Source organism: Lactuca saligna, chromosome 4 (genome assembly GCF_052625555.1).
Source record: "Lactuca saligna cultivar CGN05327 chromosome 4, ASM5262555v1, whole genome shotgun sequence".
In the NCBI taxonomy this organism is placed as follows: Eukaryota; Viridiplantae; Streptophyta; class Magnoliopsida; order Asterales; family Asteraceae; genus Lactuca; species Lactuca saligna.
Genome location: NC_136420.1, coordinates 122,364,164 through 122,390,604, shown reverse-complemented (window position 1 = coordinate 122,390,604; position 26,441 = coordinate 122,364,164). Strand labels below are relative to the sequence as shown.

The 26,441-nt window shown below is 38.0% G+C and overlaps 1 protein-coding gene across 1 annotated transcript; it reads right to left on the bottom strand.

Annotated features, from left to right (window-relative positions):
• Nucleotides 1-19,719: 19,719 nt before the first annotated feature.
• LOC145038785 (Cystathionine beta-synthase (CBS) protein) lies at nt 19,720-21,109 on the bottom strand. The gene is made up of 3 exons (XM_078987034.1): nt 20,650-21,109; nt 20,187-20,538; nt 19,720-20,115 (listed from the first exon to the last, which is right to left on the bottom strand). Exons 1-3 carry the CDS (start codon nt 21,090-21,092, stop codon nt 19,798-19,800), a joined length of 1,113 nt encoding a protein of 370 aa, XP_078843160.1. The 5' UTR covers nt 21,093-21,109; the 3' UTR covers nt 19,720-19,797.
• Nucleotides 21,110-26,441: the final 5,332 nt, after the last annotated feature.

The window sequence follows — 26,441 nt, the reverse complement described above, 5'->3', positions numbered from 1 at the left end:
CTAGCCTAAGGATCATCATCGGGATGGACACTACTGCTAAGGGGATTCCTCAGCAATAAATGTCCTAATAGGCAACCATGTGGGGGATGGAGTACATCTGGTGAGCACACAGTTCAAATAAACACACAGTTCAAATAAACACCTACAGGTTGCGAGCCTGCTAGTGTTCCACTGGACTGTCTAGAATAGTCCGTGGTCGTCATCTATACTCCGCTAGATGACTGGATCATCAATAACATCTAAAACGAGGACTCTCATTATTTTATTTTGTCACACAGCAACTATTACATCTACCCATGTTTTACCCAACACATTTTGTAGATATAAAATACATATACAGTTTAAATCTTTGAAAACATGTATAAAACGTTCATCCAACATAGATAGCAAGTATTCAGATAATATGCACACATAGCACGTAATTTATATTAAATACTTCATATCTATGTGTAAGTTGAAAGTGAATATGCACTCACCTGATTAGGTGGTGACTCAGCACTCGGACAGCGTTTCGATACTCTCAAAACGATATTCCTTCGATAAAACCTAGTATCGATACCACTATGGTTTAGTTTAATGATAACCGCGACAAATTAATTAGTCTGAATATTATTATTATTATATAAGTGTTAATAACACTCAATATAACTCATAATAATAGCCTAAATAATTATTTTAAGGACCTAATAACATTCCTATAATTATTTGGAAGCTATATTAAAAATTGCGTAAGCGTAGCATACTTACAACGAATTTTATCGAAAACCGGGACTCAATTGGAGCAGCGTTTCGAAACCGAAAAACTCCTTTTTCTCGGGATGCCAGGAGCCTCGGGGCTTCCTTAGGGTGCTAGGGGTTCAACTAGGGCTTAGGGATGGTTTGGGGTTGTAGAGAGAGAAAGTAGTGAGAGAAAGAAGGTTGGAATGTGTGAAAAATGGAGGCACCCTCGGCCTCCTTTTATAGCCGCGAGGGCCTCGGTACGCTGGGCGTACCTCGGACCCTACGCAGGGCGTACCGCGGATAAGATCGCCAGCGAAGATCCAGCTGTCTGGCACTCGGAGTAGATCAGGCGAGGGTACGCGGGGCGTACCGGTCCTCGTACGCGGGGCGTAAGGCGAGGCGTCGTGGCGCCTTCTGGACCGAGAGCGAGCGGACGCGGGGCGCACGAAACCAAACGCTGGGCGTAGCGAGGAGCGACGTGTCGCTTATCCGAGCGAGACCGTGAGCCGCAAGCGACGGCTCTGATCGTGCCACGTCATCCGATTCGCAACAGGTCTCGCATTTTCGAGTCCTAACTTCAAAAATTCGTAACTTTCGCATACGAGCTCCGTTTTTGATGTTCTTTATATCCACGCGAAGGTGGGAACGTACTATACAATTTTCGTTTAGACTTCGTCGGCTATTTTTGGCTCGATTTTAAATTTTATATTATTAACGGGTCGGGACACAATTGGTCCGTTAAATCCTCATAACTTCTTCATCCGACATCCATTTTTGCCCATCTTTTTCTCGTTACGCTACTCTCAACAAGATCTTCGATTCTCGTTCAGGTCGTGTCGGCTAAAAACCGCTCGATCAAACATTCGAATTTCGGGTAGTACACTGTTAGTCCGAAACTTCGAAAAAGCGTAACTTCTTCATACGAAGTCGGATTTGGGCGTTCTTTTTATCGATGTTCTTAGTTTAACATATTCTACAACTTTTGTTTAGATTTCTAAGGTTAAAAGTCTTCTATCGTAAATTTACTATTTTATGTCTTCCAGTGCCGTGCCGGTTTTGCCATAAAACTTCGGCGGGCCATAACTTCTGCATTATAGCTCGGATTTCGGCATTGTTTATATGTACGGAAACCTTGAGACGTATTCTACAACTTTATGTAGAGATATCGGGATTATCTCACACTTTAATTTTGACGCTCATTTTTATTCTTTGTTAATTATACATTTATAATAAACACATAAACACATAGTTCACATAATACTCAAATATTTCATATTTATTACTTCAAAAAGAGTTACAATAGTTGACCTAGACTGTTATATTGACAAAATGCTTAGCCCTGAAAACCCGGGCGTTACAATTCTCTCCCCCTTAGGATGATTCCGTCCCGGAATCATGCATCAGCAAACAGATGTGGATAACGACTCATCATGTCATCCTCTGTTTCCCAAGTGAGATTCGGCCCATTCGAATGTTTCCATCGGACTAGCACTAAGTCGACCATCTTGCGTCGTAATTTCTTAGTCTTACGGTCAACAATTGCCTCGGGCTCTTCGATCAGCCTTTTATTTTCATCCATCCTTAACTCTGAGATTGGAATTATGTCGGGAACATCTCCCACGAATTTCCTCAAATAACACACATGGAAGGTGTTATGAATACCATTGAGTTCTTCGGGCAATTCCAGCTTGTAAGCTTGGTTCCCAATCCTCTGAAGAACTTTGAACGGTCCAATAAACCTTGGATTCAACTTTCCTCGTTTCCCAAATCGTATAAGTCCCTTCCACGGTGAGACTTTAAGTAAAACGGAATCCCCAACTTCGAAGGTTATCGGTCGTCTTTTCTTGTCAGCATAGCTCTTCTGACGATCCTGAGCTGCTAACATTCTTTCCCTAATCACCTTCAATTTCTCAGCAGTCTCATGGACTATCTCGGGGCCCATAAACTGCTTCTCTCCGGCTTCAAGTCAACAAGACGGCGTACGACACTTTTGTCCATACAAGGCTTGGTAAGGTGCCATCTTGATGCTCGAGTGAAAACTATTATTGTAGGAAAATTCTACTAGAGGTAAGTGTTCGTCCCAATTCCCTTGGAATTCGAGGGTACATGCTCTCAGCATATCTTCCAACGTCTGAATCGTTCTTTCGCTCTGACCATCAGTTTGCGGATGGTAAGCAGTACTCAAACACAACTTCGTACCCAAGTCCTCTTGTAGACTCCTCCAAAACCTTGACGTGAAACGACTATCACGATCTGACACAGTCGTAAGAGGGACACCGTGAAGTCTTACAATTTCTTTCACGTAAGCATTTGCGAGCTTATCCATAGACCACTTCTCGTTGGCGGCTATGAAGTGTGCACTCTTGGTGAAACGATCCACGACTACCCAAATCATGTCGTGTCCGTTCTTCGTTTTGGGCAGTTTAGTCACAAAATCCATGGTGATGTCTTCCCATTTACCCATGGGTACAGGTAAAGGTTCTAAACTCCCATATGGTTTCTGATGTTGTGCCTTAACCCTTGCACATGTTACGCACTCAGCCACATACTTCGCAACATCGAGCTTCATCGTTGGCCACCAGTAGTAGGGTTTTAGATCCCTATACATTTTAGTGCTACCGGGATGAATCGAGTACATGGTCTTGTGTGCTTCTTCCATTAGAAGATCTCTTATTCCTCCCGTCTTAGGTACCCAAATTCGATCTTGGAATACCTTCAGTCCTCGACTGTTCGTACCGAACACTAACATTTTTCCCAAACGTTCTTCCTTTCGGTCATTCTTTTCTAAGGCTTCTTCTTGAGCTTTCCTGATACTTTCCACAATCGTCGAGACGACTTCAATTCTTAACGCTCTTGGCCTTTTTCTTTCAAGATTGACTTTCCGACTGAGAGCATCAGCAACAATGTTTGCTTTACCTGGGTGGTAAAGTATCTCACAGTCGTAGTCTTTGAGAAGTTCTAGCCAGCGTCGTTGCCTCATGTTCAACTCCTTCTGATTAAAGAGATACTGGAGACTCTTATGATCAGTGAAGAGCTTGCACTTCGTGCCGTAGAGGTAATGCCTCCATATCTTTAAGGCAAATACTACTGCTGCCAACTCCAGATCATGCGTGGGGTAGTTCTTTTCGTGCTCTTTCAATTGTCGAGATGCGTATGCTATCACCTTTTCTCTTTGGGTCAGAACACAACCCAACCCGACTCCAGATGCATCACTATAAACCGCGAAATCTTCAACTCCATCGGGTAGAGAAAGTATCGGTGCTTCACATAACTTCTTCTTTAGCTTCTCGAACGCCTCATCGTGTTTCTCACTCCACGTATACGTAGCTCCTTTATGGGTCAAAGCTGTTAATGGAGCAGCTATCGAAGAAAAGCCTTGGATAAATCTTCGGTAATATCCGGCTAATCCTAGAAAGCTTCGAATCTCCGTGGGATTCTTCGGACGTTCCCACTTCATTACAGCTTCGATCTTGGCTGGGTCAACCATTATTCCTTCTTGGTTAACAACATGACCCAAGAATTGGACTTCCCGTATCCAAAAGTCGCATTTAGAGAACTTTGCAAAAAGCTTCTCCTTCTTTAACACCTCCAATACTTCTCATAGATGCTTGCCGTGCTCCTCCTGGCTTTTCGAGTATATGAGAATGTCGTCGATGAACACTATCACGGATTTATTGAGGAATGGTTTACAAACCCTGTTCATCAAATCCATGAATGTTGCGGGGGCATTGGTTAGTCCGAATGACATAACCAAGAACTCGTAGTGTCCATATCTTGTTCTGAATGCAGTCTTCTCAATATCCTGCTCTCTCACCTTCAGCTGATGATATCCTGACCTAAGATCGATCTTTGAGAAGTAGCTCGAACCTTGCAACTGATCGAATAGGTCATCAATCCTCGGCAATGGATACTTGTTCTTCACCATTGCCTTATTCAGCTCTCGGTAGTCTATGCACATCCTCATGCTTCCGTCCTTCTTCTTCACGAATAACACCGGAGCTCCCCAGGGTGACGAACTAGGTCGAATGAAACCGCTGTCCAACAGCTCCTGAAGTTGCGTCATGAGCTCCTTCATCTCCGTCGGTGCTAATCGGTAAGGTGCCTTTGCTATCGGTGTTGTTCCTGGTAATAAATCTATACGAAACTCTACTTGCCTATCAGGTGGTAATCCGGGAAGATCTTCGGGAAAGACTTCCGGATAATCGCACACAATCGGTATATTCTGCACCTCTTTCTTTTCTTTCTTAGCATCGATTACGAATGCCAAGTATGATGCACATCCTTTGGACAAACATTTCCTGGCTTTCATCAGGGAGATGATTCCAGAATTCACTCTGCGTTTGTCCCCGTACACCATAAATGATTCCTTTCCGGGTGGGTTTATCCTAACTATCTTCTTTCGGCATAATATCTCGGCATCATTGGCGCTAAGCCAGTCCATACCCAAAACGATGTCGAAACCGTTTAACTCTATGGGTAGTAGTTCCTCATGGAATTCGTTTCCGCTACGGGTCCTTACCATCTTGATCTATACACCGAATAAGGCGAATTTAGATCTTTATTTAGGAGAGACGTTTTAAATCGTCCTTATCACTCCGAAACGTTTACATGCTAGTTCTAATAGCGTAGTCGTACGTTTAGAATCCTAAACACATAAGGTTTCCAGATCCGGTCGGCAACAGACCATAGATCCGAACAAAATAATAGCATATCATGCATAAAGCATTTAGCACATATAAGCATTTTAGGCACAATTCCTAAAATAAGCTAGTGCTCACACCTCACAATCATCGCTTAGCATTCTAAGTTTAATTCTAGAAATCCTACAAATTCCTAGTTCGCTTAAACTAATGCTCTGATACCAACTGTGACATCCCCAAAATCACGGCCAGAAAAGACCGGTTTTGTTTATACTTTATTTCAAAATCAGAGTTATCTTTTAATAAAAGAATTGCGGAATTTGTCCCAAAACAATAATATGATAAAGATTTATCAAAAGCATTTCCATAGAAATGTATTTCATTAAAAGACTCGGGATGTCATGTTCGTACAGATCAAAAGTATAAACAGTACAATATAAGCCTTACTACATTATTTCATATCTACAGGCCTATATCCGTAATCCCTCGTCCAAAACATCACACCTATGCTCATGCGCCACTTCCTGTAATACATAAAACTGAGTGGGTCAGGCTTGGGAGCCTGGTGAGCACATAGGGTTTTCAACCCACAATAAATAAGTTTATTAATTTCATTAATCAACAATAACCCGATTACCCATTCCCGTTATCCTCACTTTACGTCCCTAAACACCTATCATAAGGGACCTAGCCTAAGGATCATCATCGGGATGGACACTACTGCTAAGGGGATTCCTCAGCAATAAATGTCCTAATAGGCAACCATGTAGGGGATGGAGTACATCTGGTGAGCACACAGTTCAAATAAACACCTACAGGGTGCGAGCCTGCTAGTGTTCCACTGGACTGTCTAGAATAGTCCGTGGTCGTCATCTATACTCCGCTAGATGACTGGATCATCAATAACATCTAAAACGAGGCCTCTCATTATTTTATTTTGTCACACAGCAACTATTACATCTACCCATGTTTTACCCAACACATTTTGTAGATATAAAATACATATACAGTTTAAATCTTTGAAAACATGTATAAAACGTTCATCCAACATAGATAGCAAGTATTCAGATAATATGCACACATAGCACGTAATTTATATTAAATACTTCATATCTATGTGTAAGTTGAAAGTGAATATGCACTCACCTGATTAGGTGGTGACTCAGCACTCGGACAGCGTTTCGATACTCTCAAAACGATATTCCTTCGATAAAACCTAGTATCGATACCACTATGGTTTAGTTTAATGATAACCGCGACAAATTAATTAGTCTGAATATTATTATTATTATATAAGTGTTAATAACACTCAATATAACTCATAATAATAGCCTAAATAATTATTTTAAGGACCTAATAACATTCCTATAATTATTTGGAAGCTATATTAAAAATTGCGTAAGCGTAGCATACTTACAACGAATTTTATCGAAAACCGGGACTCAATTGGAGCAGCGTTTCGAAACCGAAAAACTCCTTTTTCTCGGGATGCCAGGAGCCTCGGGGCTTCCTTAGGGTGCTAGGGGTTCAACTAGGGCTTAGGGATGGTTTGGGGTTGTAGAGAGAGAAAGTAGTGAGAGAAAGAAGGTTGGAATGTGTGAAAAATGGAGGCACCCTCGGCCTCCTTTTATAGCCGCGAGGGCCTCGGTACGCTGGGCGTACCTCGGACCCTACGCAGGGCGTACCGCGGATAAGATCGCCAGCGAAGATCCAGCTGTCTGGCACTCGGAGTAGATCAGGCGAGGGTACGCGGGGCGTACCGGTCCTCGTACGCGGGGCGTAAGGCGAGGCGTCGTGGCGCCTTCTGGACCGAGAGCGAGCGGACGCGGGGCGCACGAAACCAAACGCTGGGCGTAGCGAGGAGCGACGTGTCGCTTATCCGAGCGAGACCGTGAGCCGCAAGCGACGGCTCTGATCGTGCCACGTCATCCGATTCGCAACAGGTCTCGCATTTTCGAGTCCTAACTTCAAAAATTCGTAACTTTCGCATACGAGCTCCGTTTTTGATGTTCTTTATATCCACGCGAAGGTGGGAACGTACTATACAATTTTCGTTTAGACTTCGTCGGCTATTTTTGGCTCGATTTTAAATTTTATATTATTAACGGGTCGGGACACAATTGGTCCGTTAAATCCTCATAACTTCTTCATCCGACATCCATTTTTGCCCATCTTTTTCTCGTTACGCTACTCTCAACAAGATCTTCGATTCTCGTTCAGGTCGTGTCGGCTAAAAACCGCTCGATCAAACATTCGAATTTCGGGTAGTACACTGTTAGTCCGAAACTTCGAAAAAGCGTAACTTCTTCATACGAAGTCGGATTTGGGCGTTCTTTTTATCGATGTTATTAGTTTAACATATTCTACAACTTTTGTTTAGATTTCTAAGGTTAAAAGTCTTCTATCGTAAATTTACTATTTTATGTCTTCCGGTGCCGTGCCGGTTTTGCCGTAAAACTTCGGCGGGCCATAACTTCTTCATTATAGCTCGGATTTCGGCATTCTTTATATGTACGGAAACCTTGAGACGTATTCTACAACTTTATGTAGAGATATCGGGATTATCTCACACTTTAATTTTGACGCTCATTTTTATTCTTTGTTAATTATACATTTATAATAAACACATAAACACATAGTTCACATAATACTCAAATATTTCATATTTATTACTTCAAAAAGAGTTACAATAGTTGACCTAGACTGTTATATTGAGAAAATGTTTAGCCCTGAAAACCCGGGCGTTACAAAAAAGAAGAAGAAGATAAATCGGAAGAACAAGCAGGTTTACTCACAAAAATCGTCATATGTTATGAAGCCAAAATCCGTGAAGCAAATTTGGGTTCCAAGGCAACAATCTCCAAAGGTTGCATTGAATTTGAAGTCAAAACCCAAAAGTGTTGGTAGTTCTTTTGAAGATGTTCTTGGATCGTTGAAGAACACGAAGAACAAGTTGTACATCTCGCATGGTGGGTGGTACAATGTTCGATTTGGAGATTTTCTCATTCCGACAAAAGAACCAAGATCTTCCAAATTTGATTTGTTCGTTGAAAATGGATCTCGATTCGTCGAAAAGGTATCTCAAATTCTCAAATGGATTCCAAAACATCCATGATTTCAATTCGTGCTTTTTGTTTTTCAATTTTTGATCGATTTGCCTCATTGGATCAAATCCGTTTCAAATCTCATTGATTGATCCAATTATTTTTTTTGATCAATTCAAAAACCAAAATTCAAAATCATTTTAAATTCAATATTCATATCATCATATTTGAAAAACCAAATATCCGATGATCCACTGTTCATTTAATCCTTTCTAAGCCCAGAACTATAATCTTGTTGTTACTGTTCATCAATGGAGCCCAAAATCTCATTGAATCAGATTCGAATTATTGAGCCCAAAAAGTGGATGATATACTGTTCATTCAAACATATTGAGCCAAATCTTATAATCCAATTGATATGTTCGTGGTATCTGATTCTTTTCAAATGTTCGACATCTATCTTCTCGTTCTAAGCAAATCAATAACCAAGATCTTGTATGTTGAATCGATCGTTGGTAGCATCAAATCAGTTTCTTTGATGAATATTAATCATTGTTCTTCTATCGATTTATCAAGTCTTGAATCGGTCAACTTGCAATTGCGTTTTATCGATCATTCAAAATCAATTGTTCTTCAGTTCTTAATCTCGACTTCTCATTATTTTTTCCTTTTCTCAATCGATGTTGAATGAATATCTGAAAATGAGTGTCGAGTGCTTATGATTTGCAATATGATGAACTTGATCTTAAACAAGTTCCAGTGAAGAAGTCGGAGATTGATTTTTTTATTTTGATGAAATTGATCAAGAACTTTCAAAGTTTTGTGAAGAATATTTGAAGAACAATTAGTTGAACAAGTTTTGATCTGAAATTTGTGGTTAGAATCATCAATTTCGTGTTTCTTAATCTTTGATTTTGAAAAGTCAATCAAAGAAAAAGTCAACCATGTTTTCTATGGGTTGATTCATGGAATTGAAAGCAGAAATCGATGGATTTGAGTTCAACATGTGATTTAAAAGAAGAAATCGAGTTTAATTTGGAGATTAATTGGTTGGATTTGTAAAAATGTTGATGAATGATAGAAGGGAACGAACTCAGGGATGTATGTTCGTTAATGTTGAAATCGATAGTTGGTTATGACCTGAGACTAACGAATCGATGGTTTGATGAGTAATTAGATTTCGACTTTGATTTGTGATATCAACGTGATTTGTATTGATTGGGAAGACTGGATTTCGAAATCTTGGAGTCGTTTTTCAATTGTCAAGAGTCGATTAAGAGTGAAGTCGATTTTGATTTTCAATTTTCAATTGGTTATGAACTCAGGGATGTATGTTGATTTTGCGAAGTCGATTAAGAGTGAAGCCAGTCATTTGTCGATAGTTGAATCATTTGGAAATCAATTGTCAAGACTTGATTGCTTGTAATGTTGAATGAGAAGGTTGGTTTGAATGAAAAAAAACGAATCCAGTGGGTCATCAATTGTCGACTGATTTTATGAAAATTTCAGTTGTGTTCGCATTTGGTTACAGAGCTCACTTGGAATCGCATATTAAAATCAGAGTTCGCATATAAGGAAAACAAGGTTCGCATTTAGTTAATTGGGTTAAAGATGCGAAGTATTTGTAAGGAACATGCGAAAGAATCTGAAACATGCGAAGTTTTCACTGTATATGGTGATTTGGGGAAGAACACAAAGAGTTTCAATTTGCACCCCTGAACTTTTTCACGAAGTGACAAAATTGATCCAACTTCGCATGATTGGAGAACAAAAGGGAAGAAGATTCGAAAATAGTCCCTGGAGTTTCGCAAATAGCAATAAAAACTGAGAAATTACAGAATTTTCAGTTTTGGTCCCTGCAGTTTGTGCGAATTTACGCTTTATGCCCGGTTTCGCAAATGGGCTAGAGTTTCGCTTATTTGACTGTTTTTGGCGCAACGGGTCCCTGCAAGTTTCAGAAAATGACAATTTCTACCCGGTTTTTTTTTAAAAATCTTGCAGCTTTCACCCAAAAAGTCAAAAATTTTCATAAATTGGAAATTTTTGTGGCTTTTTCGTGATTGTTTTTCCGTGCAAGATTTTTGGTGATTCATTTTTGGTACACATCAAGGGGGAGTATTGTGAAGATTATTCCTCGGGCGCTTCTCATCCTTAGTGGATTTTATAATCAATTTTTGATTATAAAAAGGGGGAGAAATGATGGGTATTCGAAGCTTCTCGAGTTTGTCGAATATTCATTTGTGGATTTGAAGACCGGTGTTACTTCGAGGGGGAGTTGGTCTTGATCGCGCTAGCTCGTTGGAGATTAAAGCCGGACATCCAATCCTAACTTTGAGGGGGAGAATGTTAGGGTGCAAAGTCATGCTTGGATGTATTGTTTTAGGCTTTCCTCTTTGTATGTGTAAATGGGTTGAGTCTTTCCTATAAATAGGAAGTGAGTGACTCCCATTATGTAAGAGTCCATATGGAGTGTTAGACTAGAGAGAGATATTGTATACAAGACCCATTTGTATAATCTTTCTAGATCTAATAAGAGCTTACAAAGATTTATTTACTCCTTATGTTCTTAAATGTGTATGATGAATCACTAGATCTTTCTAATTCCGCATATGCCATCAGAATCTAAACCACTACACTATGTGTACATATTATCTGTATACTTGCTGTCTATGTTGGATGAACGTTTTTATACATGTTTTAGATGATTTAAATTGTATACGTATTTTATATACACGAATATGTTGGGTATGATACGGGTAGATGAATGATGAGAGATAAAAGATGATGTGAGTAAACATTGGCAGCTATAGACTTAGTGTCTAACTAATAAACATCGGCAGCTATGGACTTGGTGCCTATTGGACAAACACCGGTAGCTATGGATTTAGTACCTATTAAGGAATTGGTAGCTATGGACTTAGTACCCATTAGATAAACACTGGTAGATATGGATTTAGTACCCGATGAATAGACTATAGCAGCTATGGAATTAGTGCTTTATGAACGAACATTGGCAGCTATGGATTTAGTGCAAGTCCTATAACCCTGGAAGTCGACTTCGGAATAAACGAATGCAGAATAGATGACTCTTAGGATAAATCCTTAAGAGTAAAGAAGATAATGGGGATGGGTAATTGGGTTGATTGTTTGATTGTTTAAACATAATAATTATATTATTGTGGGTTGAAAACCCTATGTACTCACCAGGTTTCCCAACCTGACCCACTCAGTTTATTTATATCACAGGTGTTGATATGAAGTCACATTACACTGAGAGATTAAAGAGATGTAGATCACTAGTGTAAATAAATGTAAGTTCTGTTTATGCTTATGTTCTTGTATTGACGATGACATCCCAAACGTTTTAAAATGAATAAAATACGTTTCTTCGAAAATGTTTTAATAATGTATTTATCGTGTTTTTCTGTGAACGAATTCCGCAACATTTTTATTAAAAGAAGAACTCTGATTTTTATAAAGCATAAACAAAATCGGTAGACTAGAGAGAGATATTGTATACAAGACCCATTTGTATAATCTTTCTAGATCTAATAAGAGCTTACAAAGATTTATTTACTCCTTATGTTCTTAAATTTGTATGATGAATCACTAGATCTTTCTAATTCCGCATATGCCATCAGAATCTAAACCACTACACTATGTGTACATATTATCTGTATACTTGCTGTCTATGTTGGATGAACGTTTTTATACATGTTTTAGATGATTTAAATTGTATACGTATTTTATATACACGAATATGTTGGGTATGATACGGGTAGATGAATGATGAGAGATAAAAGATGATGTGAGTAAACATTGGCAGCTATAGACTTAGTGCCTAACTAATAAACATCGGCAGCTATGGACTTGGTGCCTATTGGACAAACACCGGTAGCTATGGATTTAGTACCTATTAAGGAATTGGTAGCTATGGACTTAGTACCCATTAGATAAACACTGGTAGATATGAATTTAGTACCCGATGAATAGACTATAGCAGCTATGGAATTAATGCTTTATGAACGAACATTGGCAGCTATGGATTTAGTGCAAGTCCTATAACCCTGGAAGTCGACTTCAGAATAAACGAATGCAGAATAGATGACTCTTAGGATAAATCCTTAAGAGTAAAGAAGATAATGGGGATGGGTAATTGGGTTGATTGTTTGATTGTTTAAACATAATAATTATATTATTGTGGGTTGAAAACCCTATGTACTCACCAGGTTTCCCAACCTGACCCACTCAGTTTATTTATATCACAGGTGTTGATATGAAGTCACATTACACTGAGAGATTAAAGAGATGTAGATCACTAGTGTAAATAAATGTAAGTTCTGTTTATGCTTATGTTCTTGTATTGACGATGACATCCCAAACGTTTTAAAATGAATAAAATATGTTTCTTCGAAAATGTTTTAATAATGTATTTATCGTGTTTTTCTGTGAACGAATTCCGCAACATTTTTATTAAAAGAAGAACTCTGATTTTTATAAAGCATAAACAAAATCGGTCTTTTCTAGCTGTGAAAATGGGGATGTCACACTTATGACTTATGGTTACCTTAGGTTTTAGGGCTTATGGCTTATCACTTAATACTTATGACTTAATATTTATGATTTATAGCTTAAGGATTAAGGCTTATGACATTATGTATTAAGCCTTATTACTTATTGATTATGGATTAAGCTTATTCTCTATGGATTATCGCTTAGTTATTAGGTCTTATGACTTATGCCATATGTGTTAGGGCTTAGGGATTATGGGTATCGCCTTGGGCTTTTGGTTTGGGGTTTATGACTTACGGATTATGGTTTATAACATAGGATTTATAACTTAAAGCTTAGGGATTATGGTTAGGGGTTTGGGCATGTGTCGTATGGCTTATGGATTATGACTTATGACTTATGGTTTTTAGCTTAGTGAGTATGTCTTATGGATTAGGGTATATAACTCATGTCTAAAGGCTTGTGGTTTAGGGTTTGGGGTGCATGCCTTATGGTTTATGGTTTAGGGTCAAAGGATTGAGGCTTTAGGCTCAATAATTATGGTGTATGGCTTAAGGATTAGGTCTCATGGTCTATGGATGGCCCATATAAGTTGAAGGTTTAAGTTTTACAATCAAGTTTTTAATACTTATGCCTTGTGACTTAGGGCTTAGCGTTTATGGATCACTAAGGCATAGTGTGTATGGCTAAGTACTTATAGATCATGAATTTTGGTTTAAGATATAATGTTTATGGATTATGGTTTATGGCAGATTGCTTATAGCTTATGCTTATGCCTTGTGGCTTATGTCTTATATATCATTTTTTATGGATTAAGACTTATGGCTTGGTGATTAGGATTTAAGGCTTTTGACTTTTAGTTTAGGTATTAGGTCTCAAGACTTAGGTTTTTTGATTTATGGTTTGATATATATGACTAAGGGCTTCAAGCTTTTTGCTCATGACTTATGGCTTAGGGTTTAAGACCTATGGATTAAGGCTTTAAGCTTAAGGTTTTTCACTTAATGCTTATGGTTTTTGTCTAATTGCTTATGATGTATGACTTAAGGCTTAAGGTTTATGACTTAAGGTTTATAAAGGCTCATGGCTTATGACTTAGGGTTTAGGCATACAGATTGTGAATTTTGTCTTGTGGCTTATGGCATATGGATTATGACTTATGATTTATATCTTATTGTGTATTGCTTATGATGTATGGCTTAGGGATTTTGGCTTATAGCTTAGGGTTTATGACTTAAAGAGTATGGCTCAAGACTTAAGGCTTATTGATTAAGTCTTATTATGTATTATCTGTAACACTCCAAATCAAGTATGACTGTTTAGACCCTTAAAAAGGAAAAGATGGCATAAAAGGTCCCTTAGTACGCGGGGCGTACTCTAGGAGTACGCTTAGCGTACTAAGGAATGCATGATCGCGGAAGGTGGTCGTGTATGCAGGGCATACGTATAGGTACGTGGAGCGTACGTGACAGAGGGCCAAAACCCCAATTCTCGAACTTGACACCTATTTAAACACCATTAAACCTCTTGGACCAAACCCTAGTCAGCCTCTATAGCCTTAATTTACCTTTCTACACTATAGATACCGTGTGAGATTGTTTTTAAGCTTAAGGAGTGTATTTGTGGCCATTTTAGTGTCCATTCAAGAAGAAGGAGTTGCTAAGCAAGCTTGGAGTGGCATTGGGATCCAAGGATCTGCATTTAGTTCACCTTGAAGAGCTTCTGGAGGTATAAAGATTTGATCGTGACATCTTATTCATTAGATCTTGCTAGGGTTTCCTATTTTGCCCATTTAGTTGGTTTTGGACTTTCTCTTGAGAGTTGAGCAACTCTAAAGGCTAAAATGGTTAGATCTGAACTTTGTGAGCATGCTAGATGCATAAAGGTGCTAGCTTGAAGAGTTTCTAGACTCCATGCATGAGTTTGAATCTTTATATGAAGTCCTAATGTGAAGAATGAAGTTTTAAGTCCCATATAGCATGCACTAGGACGTCTTAATGAGCTCAGATCTGGTATTGGACGTTAGAATATCGAGTATTGAACACTTAATTGAAGAAAGTGCTTAATCTATTTGTATGATGGGCGTAAGTTAGAGTATGCCGCACGTACAGCTTAGGGACTCAATACGTTGTACGTACCAGGGTGGTACGCAATGCGTACGCACCTCAGATGGGGTTGGACTTGTTTTGGGCTTGCAAAATTTTGAGCCTTAATTAGTCACTAGGCCTGGTCACATTTTGGAGTTAGTGGGCCAACTTGTCTATGTTGGACCATGGATACTATGGTTGGGCTTTATTGGGCCACGAGGCCCATTAATGATTTTGGACATGGACTTTGGGCCCATTAGCAAAGGAAGACTTTTTGGGCCATTGTGAAAGGACTTGGGGTTTGGGGTCCTTTAGTTGGATTGTGTTCAGTCCTAACCTTGGGTAATGTTATTATTGTTCAGCACGGGTGGTTACAGACTGTTAGGAGAGCAGCTTTCGGATTCAACAAACAAAGGTGAGTCTCCTCACCATACCAATGGGTAGAAGGCACTAAGGCCAGCCCATTTAGTTAGTTGTAGTGTTTGTTGTGGATTCACTACTGATATGTCTGGTATGCATGTATACAAGAATGTGCTAGTACTTATTTATTGGATATGTGAAGACCCGGTGGAAGCCTGTGGCAGTTGGGTATAAGACCATGTGGGGGAGCTCATGGCATTCCTAGGTAAAGACCATGTAGGGGAGCCAATGAAACATAGGAGTATCACCCTGGATGGAGTCCACGACAACTTTATATGCTTATGTATGAGTTATGTAGTATGATAGATATTTTTGTGATATATGATACGCTAGTTGACTATTATGTTGTTTGCATGGAAGACCCTGGGGGGGAGCCCGTGACAGTTGGAAATAAGACCATGTGGGGGAGACCATAGAATTCCTAGGTAAAGACCATACGGGGGATCCCATGGCAAGTAGGTATAAGACCTTGGGAGGAGCCCCAACATCCTTATATGTTTGTATGCATCACTTATGTGATATATGTAGCTTTTATAGCCAATATGATATGTTTTATGTGGATTGTGTGCGGGGTACACTCTGGGGAACTCACTAAGCATTAGATTACAGTGTGTGCATTTGTTTCACATACATCTAAGCCCAAGGGCAAGGGTAAGGCTTGATGGTGTGGCGTGCACTCTCTATCAGGCGTTTTATGGGACACTCTGATGATTTGAAATAAAGTTGTATTTGATATGAAATTTGAAAACAATTGTATTTGGGATTTCATGGTTTGTGGAAAGTATTTTGGTTAATCAAAAATGAAAGTTTTCTTTTGAAAATTAGGTTGTTACAAGTTGGTATCAAAGCCATGGTTTGAGGGATTCAGGCACACCCTCGGGTATGTCAGGACTCAAACTAAGGAAATGGCAAAGTTGTTTTCAAAAATAAAAGTTAAAACTTTTAAAGAATGGAAGAGAGGAGAGTGCAACGCGCGTGATCGGCCAACCCAAGTAAGTAGTTCCCCAATATGTTAGCCATGTTATATTGATATTTGAGCTATGATAATTGTATAGATCTTGCTATGTATATTCTTTTAAAATTGTATACAGTTAGGAGCTTATAGCCTTAGAATGATTAATTTGGACTTATTTCCTATTCCTCGTCTGGTTGTGGTCTTAGGGTAGAATCTCTTATTCGAAAGTCTATTTGATCATTTTCTATTTATAAATTGCATCCATAAAGGCAACCTATTATGATTGGTATGGTTGCTAATGGACGAAGCCAACATCCCGACATTGATTGTATGAAACTTTTAGTCCAGTTGTTAAACTTGCTACTATTCAAACTATTCTTAGTATTATTGTCCCTCATAGCTGGCCAATCCATCATTTGGACATCAAGAACGCTTTTCTTCATGGCCATTTCCAGGAAACAATTTATATTCAACAGCCACCGGGTTTCCGTGACCCCTCCACTCCATATCATGTATGTCTATTACAGCGATCTCTTTATGGCCTTAAGCAGGCTCCACGTGCATGGTACTACAGACTTGCTTAGTATATCATTTAGTTCGTCTTCACCAAAAACAAATCTAATACTTCTTTATTCATCTACAACAAAGGGGGTCACATATCCTATCTTTTTACATTATATTGATGACATTGTGTTGGCTGCTTCATCCACATGTCTCTTACAGAAGATTATCACCACCTTACATGCCAAATTCTCCATGACTGATTTGGGTGCTCTTAATTATTTTCTCAGTATATCTATCGTTCGAAACTGTGATGGCATGTTTCTCTCTCAACAGAAATATGCCACTAAGATTATAGACCATGCTAAAATGTCTAAATTTCAAACTTGCTTTTACTCCAGCCGAAAAGAATGCAAAATTCGATGGCTTCAGCCCTCCTATTGCTGATCCAACCTTATATCGTCTTCTTGTTGGTGCACTTCAATACTTGAATTTCACTCGGCCAGATATATCTTATGCATTCCAACAGGTGTTTCTATATATGCATGATCCTCGAGAACCTTACTTGATCATGGCTTATATCTCTATGCTTCTCCTGCTTGTGCTCTAGTTGCTTACTCTGATGATGACTGGGCAGGCCGCCCTACCTCTTGATGATCCACATCAGGCTATTGTGCTTCATTGGACATAATCTTCTCTCCCAGTCTTCCAAACGACAGAGTATCATTTCCAAATCTAGTGTTGAAGCAGAGTATCACGATGTTGCAAATGTTGTTGCCGAGACCAGTTGGCTTCGTAACTTACTATGGGAGCTCTGTTACCTTCCTCTGACAGCTACTCTTGTTTACTGTGACAATGTCAATGTCGTTTACCTGTCCACCAATCCTATTCAACACCAACGCACCAAACACATTGAGATCGACATCCATTTTGTGTGTGATAAAGTGGCCTTGGGTAAGGTTTGTGTTCTTCATATTCCCTCTTCATCCCAATATGCTGACATGTTTACCAAGGGGCTACCGTCTACTCTGTTTCTTGACTTTCGATCCAGTCTGAATGTTCGTTCTCGACCTCTCGTTTGGACTGCGGGGGGCTGTTAGATATATATTTGTACGTATATATTTTATTTTTAGTGTGTATTTGGTTCGGTAGCTTGATATTGTATTTAGCCCATTACTCTTATTTGTAATCCTTTTGTATTATTATGGTATTTATATACGTGAGAGGCACAATGCTAAGTTGCCAATTCATGGGAAAATATTTATTATAACATGGTATCAGAGCTTTAGGTTAAAACGTTACTTCTAACCACAACTCGTAGCCACCCTCTACCTCTAGCGACCTTCTCTAATAGTCGTCGGAGGTGCCTTCATTATGTTCCTTATTTTTTTCATTTCTTCTCTTCTCCGCCTAATTAAAAAAACAGTTGTTGGCACCTAACCAGAGCTCTTACCTCAACTTCTTTTACTGCCTTCTTGCTTATGTCTCCTCGTTGGATGTCTCCTGCCTCTAACCTTTTTGCCTTCTCCTCAACTAGTCTCTTCTTCAAATCTATTTTCCGAGTTAGTTGGAATACGCTCCGTCCGCCGCAGCTAAAGCCCTTCTTCTTTCTTGCTGCTTTTCTTTGGACTCCTCTATCGCCAACTCGATGATCGTAGTCGTTGCCACCGCTCCTCTCTTCTTATACAAAGGATTCGCTGTTGGTCACCGCTTCTTCTTTCTCCTTCTTCAACGAGTACTGGTTGTTAGCCGTCATCGTTAGAGATCTGCCACCGCTACTACCGTTCTTTTCATTTATGTTATGTTTTATGGTTTTATTTCTCTAGTTTAATCGTCCCCTCCCGATCAAACTGTCGGGGGATATTAGTGCTTATGTTTTAGACCTAAGCCCTTTAAGATTTAGATTAGATCTATTAAGTATCCCTATTTATAAAAGGTGTTTAAGCGTTTATCAATCAAAAAATCTATTATATAATAAAAGGTTTAATCTTTTATAGTAGGTTTCTCTTCTTATAAAAATGTATAAAAGGTTTAATCTTTTATAGTAGGTTTCTCTTCTTATAAAAATGTATAAAAGGTTTAATTTTTTATAGTAGGTTTCTCTTCTTATAAAAATGTATAAAAGGTTTAATTTTTTATAGTAGGTTTCTCTTCTTATAAAAATGTATAAGGACCCGCTGTTGGCCGTTGCCTTCTTTCTCATTCTCTAGCTAGTAGTGATTGTTAGCCGTTTTCAGCGCTCTCTCATTGCTTCTTTCTCATTCTCTAACTAGTAGTAATTATTAGCCATCATCGTTAGAGCTCTCTCATCGCTACTGTCGTTGTCTTAATTTATGTTATGTTTTATGTTTTTGTTTTTTCAGTCTAATCGCTCCTTCCCGATCAAACTCTTACAGCTCTCTCATCGCTACTGTCGTTGTCTTAATTTATGTTATGTTTTATGTTTTTGTTTTTTCAGTCTAATCGCTCCTTCCCGATAAACTCTTAATTTATGTTATGTTTTTGTTTTTTCACTCTAATCAAACTCTTAATTTATGTTATGTTTTATGTTTTTGTTTCAAACTCTTAATTTATGTTATGTTTTTGTTTTTTCACTCTAATCAAACTCTTAATTTATGTTATGTTTTATGTTTTTGTTTTTTCACTCTAATCGCTCCTTCCCGATCAAACCGCTAGAGAATGTTAGTGCTTACCATTTAGACTCAAGCCCTTTAGGATTTAGATTAGATATCTTAAATATCCCCATTTATAAAACGTTTCATAGGTTTAAAGTTATTGTTTATCAATCAAACTATCCATTATATAATAATAACTAAACCAAAAGAAACAGATATCACATATTAAACACATCGAAACTTGCCTAGAAATACAAAAACAATAACACATTTATACTCCATCATTTACATCAACAGCTTTATCTACTCTAATAATGAAGTTCTAATCACTCTGATAATATCCGTGAGCGAAACCAGACCCTCGAGCCGCCCGTCACTGTCCACGACCCAAACACGATGAACATGGTTCACCACCACCTTATCAACCACCTCCGCCAGCGCCGATTCAGCATAACAAGTCACAAGCTCCCTCGGAGACGACCCCGCCATGTTAGCAGACACAGACAACAAGCTCCTGGTGTACTCCATAACACTCGCCGTCAACCAAGACTGTAGATGAGAAACCGGACACCCTCTCAGATCAGTCGCCGAGAACGTACCGATCAACTTCCTTCCTTTTCCCTGAAAGAAACTATTTCGTTATGTTGATGTGTCTTATAATTTGAAATGAAGTGGTGGTCTTACAATCTTACGTTAACGAGTTGTGAGTGATCTTCGGTGGCCGGATTGGAAGATTCGACGATGGGGACAGCGTTGAGAGAACCAGCTCTCATGGATTTGATGGCGTCGATGACTTTGGTATGATCAGTGACGCCGAAGATGGGTTCCACCAATGCTCCCAGATCGTTTAGAGTTCGATCGAGTACGTGTTTGAGATCGGACTCATGTCCCTTTAAGAACCTCATAAGGTCCATTTGTGTGAGCATCCTGTACGACGACGCCGACTCCACAAGCTCAACTCCAGATACGTTTTCCATGGAACTATCGAGTGGCACTAAAGCACGATGGATTCCTTTGCTAAACACCTCCATACAATCCATAATGCTGCAAGCTCAACTCATTTGAATGAAAGTCGTCGGAAAATCCATTGCTAACTTGCAATTTCTATACATAAAAAAAATTGACAAAGAAACGAAGAAAAAAGAACCAACGTACCTGGTGCTAGGATTGAGTGTCCAAAGGCTGAGACTTTCGAGGCAATGACCGATAACTGACGACACCGGAACCGCCATCCTTTGTTCCATATTCGAATGGTCGTCACTGTCGTCAGGGTTGTCGCCGGCGATATGGGCTAGTATATCTAACATCGTTATCATTCCTATATAATGTTTCCTGACAGAACCTGTATGCTTATCAGACTCTAATATCATGGATCCACCGGCACCAATCCAATGTCCAGGTGGTGCAGCCACCGGCATCGCCACCACCTGGTTAGCCACCAGCGCGTTCATTGTGTGGCCTAGGGGGGCCGTGTAAGGAACCTCCACCAGCCTCCGCTTTTCGGAAACGAGCTCCTTTACCTTTTTGTCCCTTAAACGCTGTGGCTCGACGGCGGTGTGCATGTTGTCGTTCTTGACGCCCATCATTGTTGTCTGCATTTTTTCAGTTTCCTGCTTTAAGGGTTGTACGGTACATTAATTTTAAATGCAAAAAAAATGAAAGTTAATGAGTACGTGTTGGCAGGAGAGTGCATCAGTTTCCCACGTGTCAACGAAACACAGTGACACTTATCCATAACAATGACGAAGCCGATTTGTTGGATAATACTAAAAACAACTTTATAAATCGGGTTAGAGGTTGTCAAAGCCTTTAACCGGTTAATCATGACACTTTTTAATCAATCGTAATTAGAGTATTTATAATGGTAAATTAAAAATAGGAGTTGAATAAGATGAGTTATTCAATAGAGAAATTTTTATCATTGTAAGATTTCATCTTCGCATTCAATAACTTTTGAGTTGATTGATCACTAAACTCTTATCAATTGAAAAAATAAAAGCTTTTAATTCTTAAATATTTATTATAAATTATATTTTATAATATTATATTGAATTCAATACAGTATAAGAAAAAAAAAAATAAAGTTATATAAATTTTATAAAAATGATATAAGAATCCATTAAATTCTATAAAATTTAATATTATGATATTTTTATATATTAAGTATTCTTAGGCCCAAGAATGTGGATAACTTAGGCCCAAGGTTTATAATGTTGGAACATGGGACCATTGACCTTACGGTTTGGCAGCATAAGCTTAAAAAAGTTGAACTCTCTACCTTTTTTTTTTTTTTTTTTTTTTTTTTTTTTTTATCTTACAATGCTGTGAGCTGAGCCGTTAAATTTTTTCAATGTTGTGAGCCGTTAAATTTTTAAAATTCATTTGTACCTAAATCCAATTTTTCTATTTTTCGACATCTTTCTCCTCACGTTTATCACTATGACGGTATGTTACCGTATCATCCACAACTATACCCACAACCTTGGTTTAGAAAAGCGTTATGTTGTGATTAGGTCTCGAAGGGAATGCACATTGCAATATGAGATTGCGCATACATCACGTTGGTGTGGCGCACAAATAGGAATTAACAATATATATATATATATATATATATATATATATATATATATATATATATATATATATATATATATATATATATATATATATATATATATATATATATATATATGTGTGTGTTAAATTTAAACAAAAAACAAAATTCATGTTTACTAATAACTAACTAAAACACGATAAACATTAAACATATAAAATGAAACCGAAAGCTAATATTCATGTTATATGCAAAGTGAAAACAAACGTGACAGTTGTTACTTAAAACGAAAAATGCAAGTTTACCATACTCATGCAAAATGAAGTAGTAATTACTCATCGATAATTATTGAGAAAAGATAAAAATTGTCGTGTGATCATGGTATTGTGTAGGTTAGTATTCTTATATGCAAGTCTCTAGGGTAGAAATAAGGTCGGGCAATAATTAAACAATTTCGTTAGCTTGTCGCAACAAGCGCGCTGTTTGAAACTACATAACCATACACAACCAAAAATCTTATTTAACACCAAATTTAATCCCTTTGATGTTTTATCTCAACCCGAACTGTAAATAGGAAAGTCAAGAGCAATTTTGAACCTAAATTCGTTCAAGAAATTCAACCCACCAAAGCACCAAATAAAAGAAAAGATAAGATGAGGGCTAAAGCATGTGAACCAGAGAAGTGCTAGCATTGGCACATGCATGGATCGATATTCCGAAGATGCGAAGGTTTGAAAAAACCAAAAACATGATCATTTTTGGAGGAAAGTTACAAAAAGGTTTCACAAAGGAATGAAGCAATGAGAGTATCATACAAAAGACCAAGTGTATTATAAATGGGGAGAAGACAAACAAGGAAGACATGTTGTGTAATGTTCAAAGATTATAATGACATTAATAAAACTTATTTATCAACGTAAAACGAATGAGAAGGCAAACTGGCAACAAGTTGTTCCGCTAAGCCTTTTTGTATAGTAAAACCATTTCTTTTGAAGACTGCATTTCATTAAGACAGCTCGATAGAAAACAGTTTTCCAGTGTTTACGTGCACCACATTCTCAAGATTTTCTTCTAGCTATCCCTATAGATGGGCTTGGCCAACGTATGTCTCCTGTGGAGTATCATACTGTTAACGTATCCTTCAGGGAGAACGTCAAGAAAGGAGAATTCACACTAATGCCAAGCTTGACCTGGTTAGAACCTGGTTAAATCCAGTCTGAGGCCAAGGTCGGGCCTTCGCCAACGCAAAGTCACTGGTGTAATGGTTAAGGGACCGAACTACGCCTTGCCCTCTTCTCCCAAAATAAATACCCGACAAACATGGTACCAATTAGAGAGTCCCACTTTCCCATCTAACGGCAACCACGATCATCACAATATCAAAGATTCTCCTCTAGCCAATGAGGTTATGAGGAAAAAAGATATGATGATGGATCCTTAAATGGGGATCCGCCACGTCGCGTCTCACGAGGGAATTCTTTTTCCTTAGACTTTCCCATTCTAATCTCATAATCGATTCTAACTTGATTGTCGGAGCTTCGTCCTGGGAGTCCCTCCCGGAAGTCGAATTAACGATCATCTTTCTCTTTTGTACTGTGATATATAGGGCTGTCAAATCGGGCAGTCGTGTCGTGTTTTTTTCTGATACGACAATGTTTTGTATAACATGAACACGACACGATACGATGTCGTGTTTTTTTTCATTAACACGAAAACGAACCAATTAAACTACGACAACACAAAACGACACGAAAAATATAATATTACATAACTATTAGTGTATTTCGTTCATACTTAAAGATATATAACACGACAAAAACGAAAAACACAACAACCATATGCTTAACCGTGTCAATTTCGTGTCGATTGATGAACACGAACACGACATCGTGTTTTTTAATCTTGAAACGAAAACGACACGAACACGAATACAAATATTGATTTCATCCCAATTTTGTTTCGTTTTGTGTATATTATCGTGTCGTGTCATAAATTGACACACCTACTGATATATAATTGGTATCAGAGAAGAAATCATTTTTTCTATGATATGATTTTCACTCTGTGACAAAAGGATTTTGAATCACTTTTGGATTCAAAACTTCCGCATCCTTTTTGCTATTGAAAATCATCTTAGATTTACAATTGTGATTCGATTATGCAACTGAGTTGTTTGATCGAGTATTCCATTTGAAAATTCTGATTGATTCATATTTTAATTCTCAAAATTCTGAATTTTTTCTGAGAATTCATCCATATATCCATGACGAATTTCAACATGAACACAATGACATCGTATTCTCATCTCCTTGAATCATCTACAAAGATTCCAATGCTGATTCCAGGGTATTACGATCAGTAGGCTGATCGAATGGAGGATTACTTGAATGACATAGATGAAGAGCTATGGAAATGCATTACTGATGATGTAATTCCACCTTCTTCTGTTGAAAGCATAGGTACTTCGTCACCAACTCCAAGTGTTACTGAACAAACTAAAAGGTTGAAGAAGTATGAGAAGAAATGCATGAGAGAGCTTCGTGGTGCTCTTCCTCCTATGGTGTATAATCATGTTCGCACTTGCACAACTTCAAAAGAGATCTGGAATACATTGAAAGAAAAGTACCAGGGGAGTGAGAAAACCAAAATCAGTTCTGTAAAACAATGTCTGATTGAATTAATAGAATTCAAGCAGAAAGATGGAGAAACAATTGAAATGTATTACGATCGTCTGACCGAGCTTATCTACAAGTGCACAAGGTATGGAATCAAAAGGACTAACATGGAACACAATATTACATTTGTAATGGGTCTTCGAAAAGAATGGATGAATGTAAGTTTGATGATTAAGACACAACATGGCTTCGATATTTCTACTCTGAATAATGTTTACAATCAAGTAAAAACTCATGAAACTGAAGTGAAAGAAATGGCAGAAGAGTTAAGTGTCATTTTAGGTGCTCCATTAGCTCTAGTTTCGAAGGTCAGTAGTAGAGAATATGAGATGGAAGTTGCTGAGAATGAGAGTTCTGAAGTTGTTGCATTTTACTCCAACAATAAGGTGAAGAAGTTTTACAAGAAGCCATTTAATTCGAAAATGAAGTCTAGAGAAACGAAGGGAAGTTATTCTGGGAAAGTTAGTGAGGAGAAGAGGTTTGAGAAGAAAGAGGTAAAAGTTGAGGATTCAAAACAAGAGAAGAAGCTAAAGGGTGACTCGGGTATAGATTGTCATTACTGTCATGGAGCAAATCACATGGAAAATGATTGTATGCTGAGAAAGAAAGAAGAGAAAAATAACAAAGTGAAGGATGACGCTTATTACACTGAGAAGTTGGAGGAAGTCAAGAAAAATTCGAAAAATCTTTCACTTGTGGCTAGAGGAGAAGATGAAGATGAGGTAACGTATTAGATATGGTCATCATGGTTTGATGATGAAGAGATGAGAAATCCAACTCATGGGGCCATGTATGCAAGGTATGAGGATGTTGAAGAAGAGAATGTAACAGGCAGATGCTTCATTTCGAAAGTCAGGAGATAATGCACCAATGACTACAAATGTACATTCTCCACTTCAATCTTTTAACATTCCTTCATCTGCATATAATTCTGTATTAACTGAGTTTGATGCTTCTGTTACTTATGTGAATAATCTTGTTATTCCTGCTAGCAATGAAGCTAAGAAAGCCAGTACTCAGTTGATAGAAACTTAAAGAATCCTGGAATCAAAGAAGTCTAAGATAGATTGTTTAGAGCTGCAGATAACAAATATTATGATAGATAGGGATAATCTTAGCACTGATAATAAGATTCTATTGAAACACATGAACATCTATTGTAATACTACTAAGAGACTCTATGGAAAACTAACTGAATTACATCATTCGTGTGAAATTAGTAGAGAACAACATAGGAAACTTCTACCATTCTTAGTTTTCTAAAGAGAAAAAGTAGATGAAACTTCTTATGATTACGAAAACAATATTTCAAATTTTAATAAAGTTCTCGATAATCAATATGCATATGGAATTGTCAAAATTGATGAATGTCTAAATTCTAATGAATTAGTTGACATTGTGAATGATACCTTAACAAACAACGGACAATTTCAAATTTTAAAAATAACTGAGAATTCGAAATCTAACAATCAATTTAATTTTGCTGATATTGAAGATAATTCTGACAATTTTAGCGAAATCAGTTAAATTGAAGATGTCGATTATTTTCAGCTGTCTGTCATTAATGTCACATGTTTGAGTAAAGGCAAAGAAAAATATAATGATTTGTTAGCTAAGACTGACACTAACCAAGTCTCCACTTCAAAAGTTTTTGATTTTGATCATGTTAGTATCAGAGATAGTCAAACTGACAATAGTGATGATGAAAGTTTGAAAGA